The following is a 17,393-nucleotide window of genomic DNA, read 5'->3' as shown; positions in this document are numbered from 1 at the left end:
CCCCCGTCCCTAGAGACCACCGTGCCCAGCCCCCAGAACCAGCGACGCTGTGACATCAGCCTCGTTGCCAAGGGCACCGCAGGCACCACAAGCCCTGTGGGCACTGCCTCGGCTGCTGCACTGATGGTGACAAGCCCTCAGTTCTGGCAGCTGCAGTCACACGTTTGTTCCCCCTCCTCATCGTGCTGGCCCTGTGCTGGCCTGTGTACAGTGCCTGGGACAGCTGTGCGTAAGTGGCCAACGCTCTGGGAGGGAGCTTGGACACCCTGATGGGGTTCCCTGGAGGGTGCCCGCTGGTCCCCTGTGGTCACACCATGGCGTCCCCAGCCCCACGCAGGAGCCTCGTCATGCCACGGCCAGCCTTCCCCTCAACCCCCCTTCAGACACCAAGGCCAACACCAACACAATCAGGCGGGTTCAGCTCCTGCCCCCTTCTACTGCAGAAGTTGGTGGAATTCTTCACTTGGTTGCAGGAGCTCCTGCAGAACCTGAGGGAAGGCCTGAGCAGCAGGATAGACAGGATCCAGTGCAGGCTGCAGTGCACCACAACCATCTCCTGCAGGGGCTCTGCCTGCTGAGCCAACGGCAGCCTCAGCGCCAACGGCCTGCTCAGTCCTGCCCACGCCCTCCGACTGCACAGAAACACCCATGTTTGTCTTAGCTGTTGAATAAAGTTGCCATGTTCCACAGCTCACCATGCTTCGGTTCCATTCCGTCTCCTGTCCAAGGCAAGGATTCCATGCCCGGCACCTGCAAAATGAGGCTGCAGGCAGCCAAGTCGGGCACAAAGGGAAAGAGTCACTCTGAGGGGTGATCCCGAGCCTGGTCAGAGGGGAGGGGGAGGGTGCGGTGGGAGAAGGGGCCACTGGTCACAGGGGGGCAGAGGTCTTGGGGACAGCAGCTGGAACACAGGGTGTCTCAGGACGGCTGCTGGTGGGACCCCGGTGTGCGTGACAGTGCCCCAGTGAACTTGAAACTGGACTCTCGTGACCCAACAGACACAGCTCTGGACAGAGCCAAGCTGTGCCTGATGCCAGAATGAGGGGCTGGACATCCCACCACCAATACCCCAGGCGCTTGGTGTCCCTGCTGTGCTGAGCAATCTCTGCACGTGCTGTGCCGGTGAATCCGGGGAGTGAAGGGTGTTTGTGTTTCACTGGTAAACACCCACTCCTGCCCATCGGGAAAGGCAGAGAAGGACTGGCCTGTGCTCCTGGCTATGGACGGGCTGGTTACGAACCCAGGGGCGCTGGTAAAGGCCTTGGCCTGTCTGTGTCAGTCTGTTCTGTCCTTCACATCAACCGTGTGTTTCTGTGCGTGTGTTTGTGTATCTGCCCTTTGGGATGCAGCATCAGTCCTTGGAACACACACACGGGGACAGCAGCAGCCACATCCATGAGGCTGTGACAGGAGAAATCTCCTGGGTGTGAGTCCCCCAGATTCAGCTCTAGTGGGACTGAAAGGAGAAATCCCCCGTGCTCAGCAGTGTCCTGGCTGCTCCCTGACAGAACGGGGAAGGAAACCCAGAGAAACTCTGCAGCAGAGATCACGATGGGCAGAGGCAGCGCTGGCTGTGAAGGCAATGGCGAGGGCTGGCAGCTGGGCTGGCACTGGACAGAAACTGGGCTGCCTGCTGACAGAAGGGCAGCAGGATGCGAGCTCAAAGCTTTACACAAAAAGTTATTTAGTGATTGTTCTCTCCAGTAGGCACCATTAAAGCATCTTGGCAGGACCCTGCCCTGCAGGCCCAAACATGGCTTCTCTCTCCTGGCCAGCTTTGCCTTGAAGAAACCTGCAGTAACGACATCACCAGAGCTCTCGGGGCCTGAGAAGATTCACTCTGCCAAGGGCAGCTCTGAGTAGCCCCAGACATCCAGAGCAGAGGGAAGAACAGTCCCAGGGTGCAGGGCTGAGGCAGACGGGGGCTTCTCTTCAGGGCAGCTCCTCTTCACCCGACAGATTGTCACCCTCCTCCTGCAGGTCAAGGCTCTGGGAAGGAGCAGGACAAAGAGCTGCTGAGAAGTACGAAAGCAACAGCTGCACTCTGCTGTGGGTCTGTCAGATTGGGTCTGGGCCAGCGTGGGCTCTTCAGAGGGTCCCCACCTCAGCCCTTCCACCCCAGACACCAGCAGCACACAAACCCCGGGGGTCACCAGCACAAGGCCACGCTTCCCACGCCCACCCGCAGAGTTTTACCCTCTGCCCCAGGCTCTGCTTTCCCCGAGGGAAAAGAGAGCAGAGCTGCGAATGACTCCAGAGCAGCACAGGAAGTGGAGCCTTTCTTACCTCCAGTTCTCCCGCGACCTGGCCCAGGAAATCTGAATTCTGTGGGTGAGCAGCTGCTGGTTCGATGCATCACTGAAGAGCTGATGGGAAGGAGAACGCTTGTCACTCTAAGCAGGGGGCACTGGGTGTCTGTAACACACGGAAACTGTTCCCACACCCCAACAAAAAACCCCAAACCTCTGCAACTCCCTGCAGCGACCGCCCCTCCCACGCAGCCCAAGAGCTGCCCCAGCCCATCTCCTGCTCTGTGCCTGCAGCAGCCTCCGTGTCCCTGGGCTGCACAGGGCTCTCAGGGGTGGTGACCCCAAGAGCTGGGTTCTACCTTCACTGCACTGGTGCCACCTGCATTTCTGTAGGTCCTACCCAAACCCCTCTGTGTGCCCCAACCCCACACATTTCTGTAGGTCCTACCCAAACTCCCATGTCCCCCACCTATTCCTGCAGGTCCTACCCAAACCTCCCATATTCTCCATGTCCCCCACATTCCTGTAGGTCCTACCCAAACTGCCCATATTCCCCACCCTCACCCATTTCTGTAGGTCCTACCAAAAACCCCCATATACCCCACTCCTACACATTTCTGTAGGTCCTACACAAAACTCCATATTCCCCACCCCCTATCATTCCTGTAGGGCCTACCAAAACTCCCCTATACTCCCCATCTCTACATATTCCTGTAGGTCCTACCAAAGCCCCCCATATTCTCCATCTCTACACATTGCTGTAGGTCCTACCCAAACACCCCTGTGTCCCCCACGCCCCCACATTCCTGTAGGTCCTCCCCAAACACCCCCATCCCCCCACACCTCGAGGACGAGCCACGTGGAGACGGTGATGAGGAGGGGCAGGACCTAGTAGGAGTCATATCCTGTGTGGGGTTTTTCTTCCAAGTATATCATGACGTCATGGCCGGCGGTGGTGTCACGCTCCTCCGCCACTTCTCCCTTGCAAGTGTTGCTCTCCGTGGCGACGTCATGGCTGTGCTGCAGCTCTGCGGAGGGAGGGCTCTGCCCCTGGGGGTGGGAGGGGTGGGTGCTGATGATGTCATGTGACATCACGTGCCCCCCCCCCCCCAGATGCTGCGGAGGCCCGTCTGGGCCTGGAGACTCCCCCTGAGGCTGGGCCTAATGCACCAAACCCTCGCCACCACAAGTGCCCAGTAGAGGGGGGACAGAGCAGTTGAGGGGGGGGGCAGATTGGGGGGGCTGGGGGGTAGACTGGGGGCTCTGGGGGGGCCACGGGGCAGGACAGGGATTTTGGGAGGGCACATTGCGGGTCGGGGGGGCCACAGGGTAGGACAGGGGCTCTGGGGGTGCAGACTGAGGGTCTGGGGGGGCAGATTGGGGGTCTGGGGGGTACCATGGGGCAGGGTGGGGGCTCGGGTGGGGGCTGTGGGTCAGACCCCCCTATAACCCCCCTTCTCCTTCCCCTGCCAGGCAGCCTCCCCATCCCCTACAGCCACCAAGGGGCAAACAGAGCCAGCCGTGAGTCTGGACCCCCTACTGTGGGTCCGGATTCCTTCCCCCCCCCCCCCCCCCCCCCGCCCCGTGGGTGTGGAGGGGGAGGAGCGGCTGGAGGATTTGGGGCTGATGCAAAACTTCCTCCAGTTCCTGCACCTCCACGTGGGGCTGCCCGGGTGGGGGCCATGGCCGTTGGTGAGTGGTGGGGGTCTCTGTGGGGCTGAGGGGGGGGTCTCTGTGGGGCTGGGGTGGGATCTGTGGGGTTGGGGGTGTCTCTGTAGGGCTGGGAGGGATCTGGGGGACTGGAGAGGGTCTTTGTGGGGTTGGAGGAATCTGGAGGGCTTAGGGGAGTCTCTATGGGGCTGGGGAGGGATCTGTGGGGCCGGAGGGTCTCTGTAGGGCTGAGGGGGGATCTATGGGGTTGGGGGGGGTGTCTCTGTGGGGCCAGGGGGGGTCTCTGTGGGTCTGTGAAACATCCCTGTGGGGGTTTGTGTGGTGGGGATTTGTGGGGGCTGCCTCGGGGCAGGTGTGGGGGGGGTCTCCCTGGGGGCTGACCCTAACCCCCCCCGTTGCCCCCCAGGGACGCTGGGCCCCGCCTGGCCCTGCTGCCGCTGCTGGTGCGTGGGCAGCGCGAGGCCGCCCGCCTGCCCGCACCCCCCCACCTCCAGCGGCTCCGCGGGGGCAGCGACCAGCTGCGGGGGGGCTCAATCCGCGCCACCCGCAGTCGGGGCGCTTGCCGGGATGTCCCGGCCCCCGGTGCCCCCCGGGAAGGACGGGGAAGGGGAAGGCGAGGAGGGGGAAGGGGAAGAGGGGAGGGAGGACCCCAGCCCCCCCCCAGAGCCGCCGGGTTCACACCCCCCCGGGCGGGGTGAGGCCGCGACGGGGGTGTGATGCCACCCCCGAGGTCTCCCCCCACCCCAGGTCCCCCCCTACCCGCTTTCCCACCTCACCTGAGCCTGCAGGGCCCGGAGGAAAAGCCGGAGCCGAGGGGCCGCCGCCGCCGCCATCACGGTGTCCCTGAGGGGAGCGGGGTCCGCCATGGCGAGTGTGGGCATTGTCAGGGCGGGGGCGGGGCCATCGGGCGCATGCGCAGGAGGCGGAGGGGGGTGCGGAGCGACGCCGCAGCCGCCATGGCGGGTGAGGGCAGCCCGTTCGGGGGCAGGGCCGGCGCGGCGTGACAGCCGCAGGGCAGGAAGGCACTTTCCTCCCCTCAGCTGCCGCTGCCGCCGCCATTTTAGAGGAAGAGCCGGTCGGGGCGGGCGCTGCCGCCTCCTCCTCTTGCTCCTCCTCCTCGTCCTCCTCTTCTCCCCACCCTCCTCCCCGCCGGCCCCTGAGGTAGGCAGGGGCTCCCCGCTGGGCGCCCCCTCCCCGCGGCACCCCCCCCCCCCCAGCCCTGCGCTGGGGACGGGGGTCTCCGAGTTCTCCCTGGTACCCCCGGACCCTCATGCACCCCTGTTCCTGCCCCGCCCCGCCCCCCCCCGCGGACCCCGGGGGACAGGGAGGGCCCCCCACCCGATCTCAGAGCGCTGCGTGTGGCACTGGAGGCGGCTCTGACCTGGGACCCTGGGGAGGCGACGCTGGCCGAGCTGAACCCGATTTTGGGGGCCCCCCCAAGACAAGTGTCGGCACCTGGACGGGGCCCGGCTGCTGTGTGACAACCTGTGCCTGGTATGGTGGGGGGGGAGACTCCAAAATGCAGGAGAGAGGCACCCAAAATGCGGGGTGGGGCACCCAAAATTGAGAGGGAGGGAACCAAAATACGGGGGAATGGGGTATGGGGGGTGGTGGGAGGGGGTTTGGGGGGATGTGGGGGTTTGGGGTGGCCGCAAGGTTTGGGGGGGCTGCGGACGGCGCTCAGCATCCTGGAGAAGTACAGCCGGAACCTGCTGCAGGGCACTGGGACGTACTGGGGTGTGCTAGAAGAGTTATTGGGATATACTGGGGAGCACTGGGACATGCTGGGGGCTCTGGGAGGGTTACTGGGACATACTGCGGGGCACTGGGAGATGCTGGAATATATTGGGGAGTGCTAGGATGGTCACTGGGAGGGATACTGGTACGTACTGCAGGGCACTGGGATATATTGGGGAGTGCTAGGAGAGTCACTGGGGCATACTGGGTGGCACCGGGAAGGTAGATGAGATGTACTTGTGGGCACTGGGACATAGTGGGGCGCACTGGGGCGATTACTGGGACTTAGTGCAGGGCTCTGGGACATACTGGGATATATTGGTGTGTGGTAGGAAGGTCACTGGGATATACTGGGATATATTGGAGAGCACTAGGAAGGTCACTGGTACATAGTGGTGGGCACTGGGAGGGTTAGTAGTACGTACTGCAGGGCCCGGGACATACTGGGATATATTGGGGAGCGCTAGGAGGGTCACTGGGACATAGTGGGGGCATTGGGAGTGTTACTGGGACGTATTGTAGAGCACTGGGATATATTAGGGAGTGCTAAGAGGGTCATTGGGACATACTGGGGGCACTGGGAGTATTATTGGGATGTACTGCAGGGCACTGGGACATACTGGGGGGCACTGGGGGTGTTGCTGAGTTGTACTGGGGTGCCCTTCCTGGGGGGTCCCCGAGCTTTGTGGGTGACCCCGAGTCCGGACCCCCCCCACACCTTTTTTACTGCAGAGCTGGCAGTGCCCCCCCACAACCAGGGCTCGGGGTGCGGCTGTGATGTCTGTCACCGCTCTGGGGCGGTTCCCCGCTCCCCCGACCCTCCCCATGTCCCCCCAACACTCCCTGGGCTTTCGGGGGGTGACCAACCCCCCCACACACCCCTTCCCAGGAGGCCGAGGGGCGGCGGCAGGAGGGGCTGCGGGAGGAGGGGCAGCGCATGGTCCCCCTGGTCAGGGTGAGCTGGGGCAGGGCCTGGGGGGGTCTGAGGTGTCAGGGGGTTCTGGTGGGGGAGTCTGGGGGTACCACGGGGGGTCTGGGGGGCTCTGGGGATCCTCAGGGGGTGCTGGGGCGGTCCTGGAGGGGTCTGGGCGTGATGGTGAGGGTCTGGGGGGGGTTTAGGGATCCTGGGAGTGTTCTGGGGGTGCCAGGAGGGGTCTTAGGGGGGGTCTGGGGGTTCAGGGGGGGTTGTGGAGGGGTCTGGAGGGTCTGGGGGTCCTGAGGGAGTCTGGGGGTGTGGGGGTGCCAGGACACATTTGAAATTTCTGAATTTTGAAATTTGGAAACCTCAGAACTTTAGATTTGAATTTTCCAAATTCCAAATTTGAAATGTCTGGTGTTATGGAATGTTGGAATTTTGAATTTGAAAATGACAAGTTTTGAAATGTCCGCTTGGTGGGGACGAAATCCCGTGCAGGCCACAGGATTCCGTGAGGTGCAGAGCGATCCCCTCCATCTCCCCCTTTTTGTTGTTGTAACAGACGCTTCAGCGTGCCACGCGTGCGCTCCAAGGGCCTGTGCGGTCGGTGATGGGGAATGCCGGGCAGATGCTTGACTCCCGGCTGCGTGGCAGGACGCAGACACAGCTCCAGAAAAGGTATCGACAGACACAGGTACGTATTTTAACGTTCCAAATGCACTGGAGTGACGTCAGATTGCTGTAATTCTGAGGAGTGAGTGCCCGAGGGCTGACACCACTGGCTGTTGAAGAGAGGGAGTCCTCTGGCATTCAGGGCAAGTGGCGATGATGTCTTTAGCCTGAGGCCTTGATAAAGAAAACTGGTTTTGTATTGCCCTGGCGTTTTGGTGGAAAAAATGCATGTGAAAGCCGAGCTTGCTCAAAGACATTTGTATTAGCCATGTAACATGTGCGTAGTAACCGGAACAAGGATACACACAGGTTCCTGACCAGCAAGGAACAGTAGGCGCTGCCTACCCTTCATGGTCAGTTTGGCAAACATTTCTGGACGAGTAGTGACTGTCTTGTGCATTTGGTGTGACAAAAAAAAAAAGAAAAAAAATCCATTCAACAATAACAAGAGGGTCACTAAATGTTTCATCCCACTGAAACAGCAGAGCGTAGGGCTGCCCTGGAGGGTTAAATAACATCAGTTGATACGGCCGGCCGGGCACACATCGCGATGCTGGTCTTTCTGAGATGGCGTTAGCTACCCGGTGGAGATCTTGTTTCGCTGTCTCTGAAAGTACTCTGGGTGATGTCAGTGAAGGATCTCCTCGCAAAATATCAAACAAGCTATGCAGATCATCATTAGTTAGGCCCAACAACAGCTGTATCCAATTTATGGCTCCCAGCAGTTTCTGTAAATCATTTAAAGTCTTAACATCAGTTTTAAGTTCAACCTGTTGTGGGACAATGGTCTGTTCACAAATTCTCCACCCCAGGTACTGCCACGGTGATGATCTCTGTACCTTCTCAGGTGCTATTTGTCACCCCACTTGAGATAGTGAGTCTTTGGGTAAAGCAAGAGCCTTTTCCATGATCTCCTGTGTTTCTGCTGCTATGAGGATGTCATCCATATAATGATCTATAACAGCCCGGGGGACCTGCATTGTAATGGGGCTCAAAGCCTTTGCAACAAACCACTGACACATCGTGGGACCATTTTCATGCCTTATGGTAAAAAACCCAGTGGTACCGTCTTGCAGGTTCACTAACATTAATACTGGGAACAGAAAAGGCAAATTTAGGTGCATCATCCGGATACAAGGGAATGGTAAAAAAACCCAATCCTTTAGATCAATTGTTACAAGATGCCAGTTTCGGGGAATCCTTGTTGGGGAGGGCATTCCTGGCTGTAACGTACCCATACCCTCCATGGCATCATTAATGTGTCGGAGATCATGTAAAAGTCGCCATTTACCACTTTTCTTTAAAATAACGAACTCCAGGGAGTTCCAAGGACTGGTGGTAGGTACGATATGTCCTGCACTTAATTGTTCCTGAACTGAATCATTAAGGTGACACAACTGTTCCACTGGCGAGGGCCACTGACCCACCCACACGGGTGATTCTGTTTTCCAGGTTAGTTTCAGGGTGGGTTTAGGGGTGGGTTGTGCTGCAGTGGCGATTAAGACAAATTTGATCCAATTTGAGTTCCCCATTGAGCCGTACAGTCACGACCCCATGATGTAGCAGGGGTTTCCAATATAAATGGATGAATATTTGCTACCCAGTTTTCTGGGCCCCTTACATGAATGAGATCTTTGCTTTGAAACGTTACAGCATGACCACCAACCCCGAAAAGCACTCGAGTTACCCGAGCTAACGGCCAATCTGCTCACAGATACTACGGTCACATCCGCACCAGTATCTAGAATGCCTGTCAGTTCAACAGATTCTTCTGCTTTGGTGAGGGCACATTTTATCAGAGGTCGACCTTGAGTCACTGTCTGAGCCCAAAATATTTGAGGAGTACCTGCTGATCCAAATCCTGAGTCACCCCGGCTTCTCGGCATACTATTAGGGGGAGCCGCAGTAAAACAAACAAGCTGAGCAAATTTTGACCCTTTTGTTACTGAACATGGGGGTACCAGGGTCCAGGCCATGATTCTTATTTCCCCTTCATAATCAGCATCTGTGACCCCTGGTAAAATGAACAACCCCTGTAAGGTTGTAGATGATCTTCTGACAATATCCCCTCAGGCAGATGGTACAAGGGTGCACTCTCCCCACAGAGTACGCACCTAAATTCAAGACAACAATGAACACAGAATTACTGCCTCCCACTAGAGGAGATATTTCACCTGTGACACTTCCAACACTGAGCCCGAACAAACAGGCAGCACCAGTGACCCAGCGGGCAGGCACTAGGGCGCTCTGTCCTAAGGAATGTTCCCTCGTCCTGCACTACCCCCCACTGGTACAGAGTCTGCCCTGCGCTGCGTTCCTCCCCGGCCACTTCCCTCGCGGGATAACGGAACTGCGGGTCAGAGAACTCCGCACTCCGCAGCTGGGCTGCGTCTCACACCTGCAGAACAGTCACACACCCACACAAAGGGGCCCTTACACTTATTACTCACACAACATAAAATGACAAATACTACAAATATCAAAACACCATTAAGAATATAGAAAGCCATTGCTTACTGATTATGTGGTGGTGGCAGACAAGGGACGCCGCATCCCAGTGTCAGCACCTGCCGCTTTTGGCGGTGGGGGGGGGCATGGGACGAGAGCACGGTGCTGGGCTCGGCCGCAGGCAGTCGCCCTGTGGCGGGGGGGACTCGGGGAGGCCCGGGGCAGCCGCCGCCAACTCCGCACTTGCAGGTGGGGGGGTGCAAATGCTGAGTACAGAGATCCAACACTCGGTTTTCCAGATAGAATACTGTGCCGGCGTTAGTACCGTTTTTAAAAGTGCCAGCCAGTTCCATGGGACCAATTGATACCCATGAGCGATTGCCTCCAGTATACCTGCTGTAAATGAGTTTTGAAGCCCATCCTCACTAACGCTTTTCTGTAGTTCTTCAATAACAGAAAAATGCAGTCCTCCCCAACGAGGCTGACGTCCTGGCTCATAAATTACAGGAGCAACAATCTTTCTCACCATGTCCATATCCCCTTGCGCCAAGGCTTCTTGCCTCACTTTTACCCACGGATCATCCCCAGCTAAGGGAGGACACAGGCCAGAGTCTCTTTTAGGATTTATGGTGTCAGGGTCTAAAAGATTATCACAGTCTACAGACTCAGCATATTCAGCGGCCCCAACTGGTAAAGCAATGGGTGGGGGCGATTCTGTCCCAGTAGTACCTAACTCTCTGTTTCCCAAATCCTTCATTTCGGCAGCCGCATGAAAAATTTGAGCTACAGCAGCATCAGAAGCAGTGTCAGCTTTCATGGTTTCCAACATCTTTTTAACTATTCCCCAAGTCTGAGCTGCCTTTGGTGTTTGAGAATTTCTTATAGTGATCACTTGTCGTAGTTCTCCCCCCAAAGAGTCCCAAAGTCCTAAGTCAAACATATTTTGTGGTCTGAAAAAAAGTCCTGTCCGCTGTCCCCATTTTAATAATTTAGACAGCGCTTCTGGGTTTGTTGATAAACCCTGCCAGTCCGCTAATCTCATTAAAAACCCCTGGACTGACTTTTCTTCCGTGGATACCGCGCTTCCCCTGGCTGCTCACCTTGTGCGCACTTTCGCGTCTGTTTCTTTGCTTCTTCACCCCGCAGCCGTTCCCTCCCTGCCTTGTGTTTACCTTCTATAAGAAGGGCGTTGTCCCCACCGTTGACTGAGTCGGTGGCCGTATATCACTTTGATCACACTGATAGCAGGTCACGTCGGGGTCACCGTTTGTGGGGACGAAATCCCGTGCAGGTCACAGGAGACAAGACCACAGACAATCAATATGATTGGAAGTCAAGCTCAAAGCTTTATTAGCAAGCAAGCCCTTACATACTCTTGTGCCTTCTAAAAATAGCAGCAAGCCCTTATAGACTGTTGTGCATTCTAAAAGTAGCTCCCCTTGGTACTTTCCACAAACATTGCTACCCGCACACAGCCAGTAGATAAGTTCCTGCTTTTGCAATTCCAAAAGGTCCCTTCTTTATCAGTTTCTTCCTTAACGAGCACATTCTTTTCTTCTGGCCTTCTGGTAACTATTTCTTGTTTTCAGACATCGTTAATCTTCTGCCCGAGTGCTGGTTGTACTTTTCCATTGTCAGTGTGGGCAGAAAGTTCAGTAAGCCAGCATGCACACCAACAGGGGACGGGCCCCTGAGTGAACTGTCCCCCAGACGTGGCAAGGCTCTGCCCCAGAGAGAGGGACCTGGAGCAAGGGAGGGTCCTGGGCTGCCTTCCAGCACTGCTGGAGCTCACCAGGGACCAATTTCCCCTGTTGCAGGTCCTGCCTTCCCCATCTCTGCCTGACCCAGTGGCTTCTCCTTTTGTTCTTCCCAGGCTGATCTTGTCTTTGAGTACCAGCCCCTGAAAGTGGGTGAGAGCACCGGGCGCCTGGTGCTCTGGAGCAGCGACTTGGGCTCCTTCTACTACAACCTGCACCTGAAAGCCACCGTGAGCGGGCCGGAGAAGCCCCTTTACTTCTACACCACACTGGGCTCTAGTCAGACCATCACTACCACAATAATGAATTACGCCCGGCAGAAGACCAACTACCACCTCCAGGTGACCCCAGCCTGCCCTGGGCCCTTGCTGGGAGGCAGCTCGTCCGGCCAGCATCAGCCCTCTCTGTCAAGGGATCCTGCCCCTCTGGCTTGGCCTGACAGAGCTGGGGTGGCCACGTGAGCCTGCGGGTCTCCCCACCAATGCTGCGCTTGTCCCCAGCCGGCCTGTCTTCACTTGCAGATGTTCTCTGCTGCCGTTTCTGGAGCTGCTCTTGCAGGTCCCGTGGCCCACGCAAGACTTCCCCGTTACTGCCAGGGCTGGGGTTTAAGGTCTCCCAGATCTTGAGTGCAGGGTTGTCCCTGCTGGGCATGTTTGGACAGTCCTGATGGGCATTCCTCACAGGCAGGGGGTGGGGGGGCCACGCGCAGTGACAGGCAAGGGACAGGGACCCTGGCCAATGTGACGGTGGGGACCTTCTGTTTCTTCCTGTGTCACTTCTCTGTATCAAGGTGCTGGCTCTGCTTTTGTGACCCACCCCCCCCATGGTATCTTCTCTCCCCTGTGCAGACCAACTGCGCCGACTTCCTGACAGAGAAAACCATTGGCGTGGCCCCTGCCAGCCCAGGAGGCTCAGAGGTGAGCGTGGACGTGACCTTGGAGCCCTGCCAGCTGGGCGAAGCCAGGGCCACGCTGCAGCTCTCCTCCCTGCTTGGTGGGGAATACAGCATCCCCCTCTTCGGCCTGGCCCTCCCCTCCAAGTCCCAGGGCCCCTTCCCCACCCAGGCTGATGACAGCACCTCCATCCCCTTCAAGAACATCTTCCTGCAGCCCATGGCCTTCCAGTACCGGGTGGAGAACCCGGCCTTCACCCTCAGGGCCCCGAGAGCTTGCGCTCCAAGCAGACCCCCTCCCTCTCCGTCTCCTTCAAGGGTGGCCTGGCCCCTGGCGCAGCCCCTGTCAGCAGCGAGATGGTGGTGTCCTGCCCTGGGGCAGGGGGTGTCTCCTGGGTCCACTACCTCCGGGGCCTTCCCCCTCACAGGTGACCCGTGCCCCCCCCGGGCGCCCCTCAGGCTCAACGCAGCGGCCGTTGGGGCGTGATCTGAGGGCGCAGTTACTGCTGCAGCGGTCGCTCTGGACCAACCCCCTTCCCTTTGCAATAAACCCGGTGGCTTTGTAAAAAAATGTGCTGGTTTTGGACTAAACTGCCAGTTTTGGACTAAACCTGCTCACTTTGGAGTAAACCCAGCGTGGCCCGAAGCGGCGGGGCTGGTGGTGCCGGGGCTGAGGTGGGAGCAGGAGGCCTCCGCACTGCGCGGGGGCGCTCTGCAGCGTGGCACAGGGGTCCCGTGGTCAGGCCAGGGTCCCGTGGTGGCTGAGAGGGAGGCAGTGGTCGGGTGCTGAAAGACAACCTCTGCGGGGGGTGGAAGGCAGCGGCCCTCGAGGCCAAGGAGGGACCCGCGAGATAGGAGCGGGGATGGTGCCACTGCAGGCTCCCCCAGCGCCCCAGGGACAGGGGGGTGGAGGCCGGCACAGAGACCCAGGGAGGGCCTGGCAGGGGAGCTGGGGGGGGGCGGGAGCCGGCCTGTGCTGCTTGGCTCACACTGCTGGCTCACACTGAGCCTGCTGTCAGCCCGCGCCCCTGCATCCCTTCCTGCAGGGATGCTCTCCAGCCACTCCTCTCCCAGTTATGCTTGTGCCTGCCATAGCGCCCTCCCAAGTGCAGAATCGGGCATTTTGATTTGTTAAATTTCATCCCATTAATGATTTGCCAGGGCTCCAATCTATCTAGATCCCTCTGCAAGGCCTCCTGTCCTTCAAGAGAGTAATCAGCACCTCCCAGTTTGGTATCACTGGCAAACTTGATAATGGTACGTTCAACTCCTCCATCCAGATCGTTGATAAGATACTGAACAGAGCTGGCCCTAGGACTGAATCCTGAGGAACGCCCATGGTGGCTTGTCTCCAACCAGATGTAGCCTCAGTCACTACAAGGCTTTGAGCTCTGCCCTTCAGCCAGTTCTTCACCCAGTGCACCGTGAACCTGCTCACCCCACAGTTGGACAACTTGTCCAGAAGGATGCTGTGGGGGACAGTATCAAAAACCTTTACTAGAATCCAGAAAAACTACATCCACTGCCTTCCCTTCACCACTAGGTGGGTGTGACCATACCTGAGGCGTGAGAGGCAGCTTTTGGTGGACACTCAGTGGGTGCTGTGGATGCCCCTGTGCTGACAGTTTGCGGTCTCTTCGACTGATCGTTTACGCAGAATGTATGGGTAATGCTTGCTGCTGCAATGGGACCAAATACACTATCTCTGTCCTTAATCACACTACGGTTGCCAACTGTTTTTAGAGAAAATGCTGACAGTAATTGCAACTCCTTAATGAAATATATAGGCTTACTAGTCACTAGTGAAGGATGTAGCTTAGACAAAATGTAGTTATTAATAAGGATGAAATGCTGTAAGAATGTGTGTATTCAACTTTCTTTGTTTAGCAATATTAAGAATTAAGAACTCAAGTGTTTAACCTTATTAGAAACTCCCTTGGTTCTCCCCCCTGAGTGGTGGCCAGGCTCTGGGTGGAACCCAAGAGGAGGATGAGATCAGATGTTTCCGTTCAAAGAAAATTGCCAGTTATTTTGGCCTGTTGATTCAGAGGCTGGACCTGCCTGCAGCGACTCTGGATGCCTCACCTACGGATGGAAGCATCATGTAGGATTTCCGCTTTGCGAGGAAGGGCACTCTGAATTCTCGCTGCATCCAGGGTTCCCCAGCAATTGTGGATCTGAATGTTAGTGCCCCATTAAGTAAGTGTGCTATTTTGTACCTTCCTTATTTTGTAACACTTAGTCATATGCTTTATGGCAGTGATGAGAGTGCTTGTGTGAAGAAGACGTGTACTGAATCTGATTTTGTGTGCATCATGGTCAGTGTGTGCCTAACAGATGGCAGTGTGATGGGATCTGGACTGCGAGGATGGGTCTGACAAGAGTGCTGAACTGTGCCAGGTGAGAACATGCTGGGTAAATGAAATCAGCTGTGGTCCTCAGTCAACCCAGTGTATCCCAGTGTCCTGGAAATGTGATGGTGAAAAAGACTGTCCTACTCTTTTCAACTAGTAACTGTAACTGCTGTATTATTTTTAGCCTTTTGTAGAATTATTTTATGTCTACTGTGGGTTTTTTTGAAGTTTGTCTAAACCTTAATTGATAAAGCTCTGGAACAAGTCTTGCAGGTGCAGCTGTAAAACAAAGAAGGGGGAGATGTGGGTGACATCGGCCTGTCAGCCCTGCACAGCCCCTGAGAAGCAGCCAGGCTTTGATGAGAAACAGGCCTTGGGAGAAAGATCAGAAACTGCCAAGTTGTGCCAAGGTGGTGGGGAAAAACAACGGCCAGCTGCAACACTGAGCTCTGGGAAAGTGCTGAGCTGTGAGAAGTTACCGCCGCGTGAACAGCGCGTGAACGAGAGGGTGATTGGTCTGCACAGCGCGTGTTAGAGGGGTCTGATGCTGGTAGGAGAAAAGGTTGATAGCTGTCTAATTGCTGATTTGCTAATGATGAAGTAAGAGCTTTGGCGAGAGCATAAGTATGTACTATTGGAAAAATAAATGGCTTTGCTTGTTATAACTCTCATAGAGTTGTGCAGGTCCAATATTCTCCCTCACTGAAGACTCTGACATTACATGGCTATTCGCAGACAGACGAACCAGGTATTCTGCAGGAAGCCAGAATCAAACTAAAGATGATGATACAGTTCTCATTCCCACTACAGGCCTGTAGGATCCTGATTGCTCTGGGTCATCCACCCTGGGTCTGAACCTTACTGGTTTACCTGAACAACCAAATCTGGCACATGCTAAAACCCTTTTACAGGAAATAATTGACATGATCCAGATTTCTATGGAATTCAAGGATTTACCCTCAACCTGAGCTGAAAAGTGCATTCTAAGTGCATTAATACCATCCACACAGGTTAGAACCAGGATCTCTTCTGCCTCTGTAGCTCCTAACTACTGATATCTACAGGAAAAGTGTTACAGCCCTCTGACAGGATGTGGCACAGGGATGCACCGTAGAGCACTGGAGGGCACTGGGATGAACTGCTGGGCACTGGGCAGCTCTGGGGGGCACTGGGATGAACTGGGACGAACCAGAGGGCACTGGGAGTTTGTTGGGTTATTAACAGCGCGTGGGCGCAGGTATTTACAGGGGGTCCCCTGGGGTGGGTGGCCCGTGAAGGGGGTCCCGGGACCCTTGGGGACATGGGGGTGTCCTGGTTTAGCCAGGATAGGGTTAAGTTTCCCCGGCAGTGGGGGGAAGCTCCAGCCGGGTTATTCAATACCATGCTGACGTCACCTCCGCGCACCGAAGCGCGGGAGCGTGGGAGAATCGGTGAACGTGTGTTTTGTGCCATCGCTCTCCTTACTGCTGGATCGGTACAGATCTTGCTCTCTTCATTGCTATTACTGTTATTGTTATTGTTGTTGTTTGTTGTGTCACTGTTGCACTGTTGTATTAAACCTCTCCTTATCTCAGCCCCGGGGTTTGTATTTCACTCCCTTTGTGGGGGAGGGGCAGTGGCCGCGTGGTCTCAGACCCCGGCAGGGACTAAACCATCACAGGGGGGCACCCAGGTCACCCCCTATCCCCCTCCAGAGGGGTCTCAGCACACTGGGGGACACTGGGGACATTGAGGGGGGGACATGGGGACACTGCAGGGCATCCAGGGACACTCTGGAGACAGCCAGGCCACCCTCTGTGTCTCCATAGAGGGGTCCTGGGACACTGGGAGACCCACAGAGACACTGAGGGACATCCCCTCATCACCCCCGTCCTCATAGAGGGGTCCCAGGAACATATGGGGACACTGCAGGGGGGGAACATGAGGACACTGATGGACCCCCAGGCCACCCCCTGTCTCCATAGAGGGGTCCCAGGACACTGGGAGACACTGGGGGGGACACTGGGGGACACCCAGGCCACCCCCATCCCCATAGAGAGGTCCTGGGACACTTGGGAACACTGCAGGGGGGACACAGGGACAGCGGTGGACCCCCAGGTCACCCCCTGTCCCCAGCAGCGGGGTCCCAGTGGGGTCACTGGGCAGACTGGGGGCACTGTGCCACCACCTGGGGGGTCCTGTTGGCTTTCCCAGTGGAGGAGGGAGGTGGTTGTGGACTGTCCCAGGCTCTGATTTGGGGGGGACAGTGGGGGAGGTGGTGGCAGAGGGGAACAGTTTGGGTCCTGGGGTGGGGGCACCCATGGGGGTCCCAGTGTCCCCCTTGGTGTCACTGGTGGGGGGCAGGGACACCACGATGTACTTCTAGATGCTGCTGGTGACAGTGGCACTGGGGACCGTGGGCACCGCTGACACCAGTTTGACCACAGGCTGGACACTGGGGACAGTGGTGGTGCCAGGGGAGGTGGCCGTGAGCACTGGGCTTGGGCTGAAGATGATCACCTGGGGGGCACGGGGACCGTGGGGGAAGTGGGGACAGTGTGGGACACAGGGACCGTGGGGGGACATGGGGACAGTTTGGCATTCCATTGTACATGGCTGAGCGAGAGAAAATTAATGCAACCTAAGGAAGTGAACTTTCCTCCTGTAACGCCTGAAGGCAAAAGCTCCAGCACTTCTCTGGGTGGCTGTGCTGTTGTT

The 17,393-nt window shown here is 57.1% G+C and overlaps 2 protein-coding genes and 1 long non-coding RNA gene across 3 annotated transcripts; 1 reads left to right on the top strand and 2 right to left on the bottom strand.

Moving 5' to 3' along the window:
• Positions 1 to 416: 416 nt before the first annotated feature.
• Positions 417 to 6,484, bottom strand: LOC141936538 (uncharacterized). The gene is made up of 5 exons (XM_074853588.1): positions 6,376 to 6,484; positions 4,697 to 5,187; positions 3,093 to 3,299; positions 2,287 to 2,366; positions 417 to 1,989 (listed from the first exon to the last, which is right to left on the bottom strand). The coding sequence occupies exons 1-3, from the start codon at positions 6,482 to 6,484 to the stop codon at positions 3,138 to 3,140; spliced, it is 762 nt and encodes a 253-aa protein (XP_074709689.1). The 3' UTR covers positions 417 to 1,989; positions 2,287 to 2,366; positions 3,093 to 3,137.
• A 42-nt stretch (positions 6,485 to 6,526) lies between these two features.
• Positions 6,527 to 16,269, top strand: LOC141936621 (hydrocephalus-inducing protein-like). The gene is made up of 5 exons (XM_074853755.1): positions 6,527 to 6,612; positions 7,136 to 7,267; positions 11,567 to 11,791; positions 12,299 to 13,599; positions 13,886 to 16,269. Exons 1-4 carry the CDS (start codon positions 6,595 to 6,597, stop codon positions 12,827 to 12,829), a joined length of 906 nt encoding a protein of 301 aa, XP_074709856.1. The 5' UTR covers positions 6,527 to 6,594; the 3' UTR covers positions 12,830 to 13,599; positions 13,886 to 16,269.
• Positions 7,491 to 10,921, bottom strand: LOC141936625 (uncharacterized). The gene is made up of 2 exons (XR_012626771.1): positions 10,794 to 10,921; positions 7,491 to 7,973 (listed from the first exon to the last, which is right to left on the bottom strand). It is a non-coding gene; the product is annotated as an uncharacterized LOC141936625 (long non-coding RNA).
• Positions 16,270 to 17,393: the final 1,124 nt, after the last annotated feature.

The sequence above is a fragment of the Strix uralensis genome, chromosome 33, assembly GCF_047716275.1.
Source record: "Strix uralensis isolate ZFMK-TIS-50842 chromosome 33, bStrUra1, whole genome shotgun sequence".
Classification (NCBI taxonomy): Eukaryota; Metazoa; Chordata; class Aves; order Strigiformes; family Strigidae; genus Strix; species Strix uralensis.
The sequence above is the reverse complement of the archived record's forward strand: the minus strand, read 5'-3'. Positions and strand labels throughout refer to the sequence as shown.

Coding starts and splice junctions, on each gene's coding strand:
- LOC141936621 (XM_074853755.1), top strand. Junction 7,268..11,566: donor AAAGGTATCGACAGACACAG/GTACGTATTTTA, acceptor TGTTCTTCCCAG/GCTGATCTTGTCTTTGAGTA. Junction 11,792..12,298: donor AGACCAACTACCACCTCCAG/GTGACCCCAGCC, acceptor TCCCCTGTGCAG/ACCAACTGCGCCGACTTCCT.
- LOC141936538 (XM_074853588.1), bottom strand. CDS start 6,484: ATGGGGAGGGTCGGGGGAGCGGGGAACCGCCCCAGAGCGGTGACAGAC. Junction 5,188..6,375: donor CCAGCTCTGCAGTAAAAAAG/GTGTGGGGGGGG, acceptor GGGGTGCATGAG/GGTCCGGGGGTACCAGGGAG. Junction 3,300..4,696: donor TCCGGGCCCTGCAGGCTCAG/GTGAGGTGGGAA, acceptor TCCCACCCCCAG/GGGCAGAGCCCTCCCTCCGC.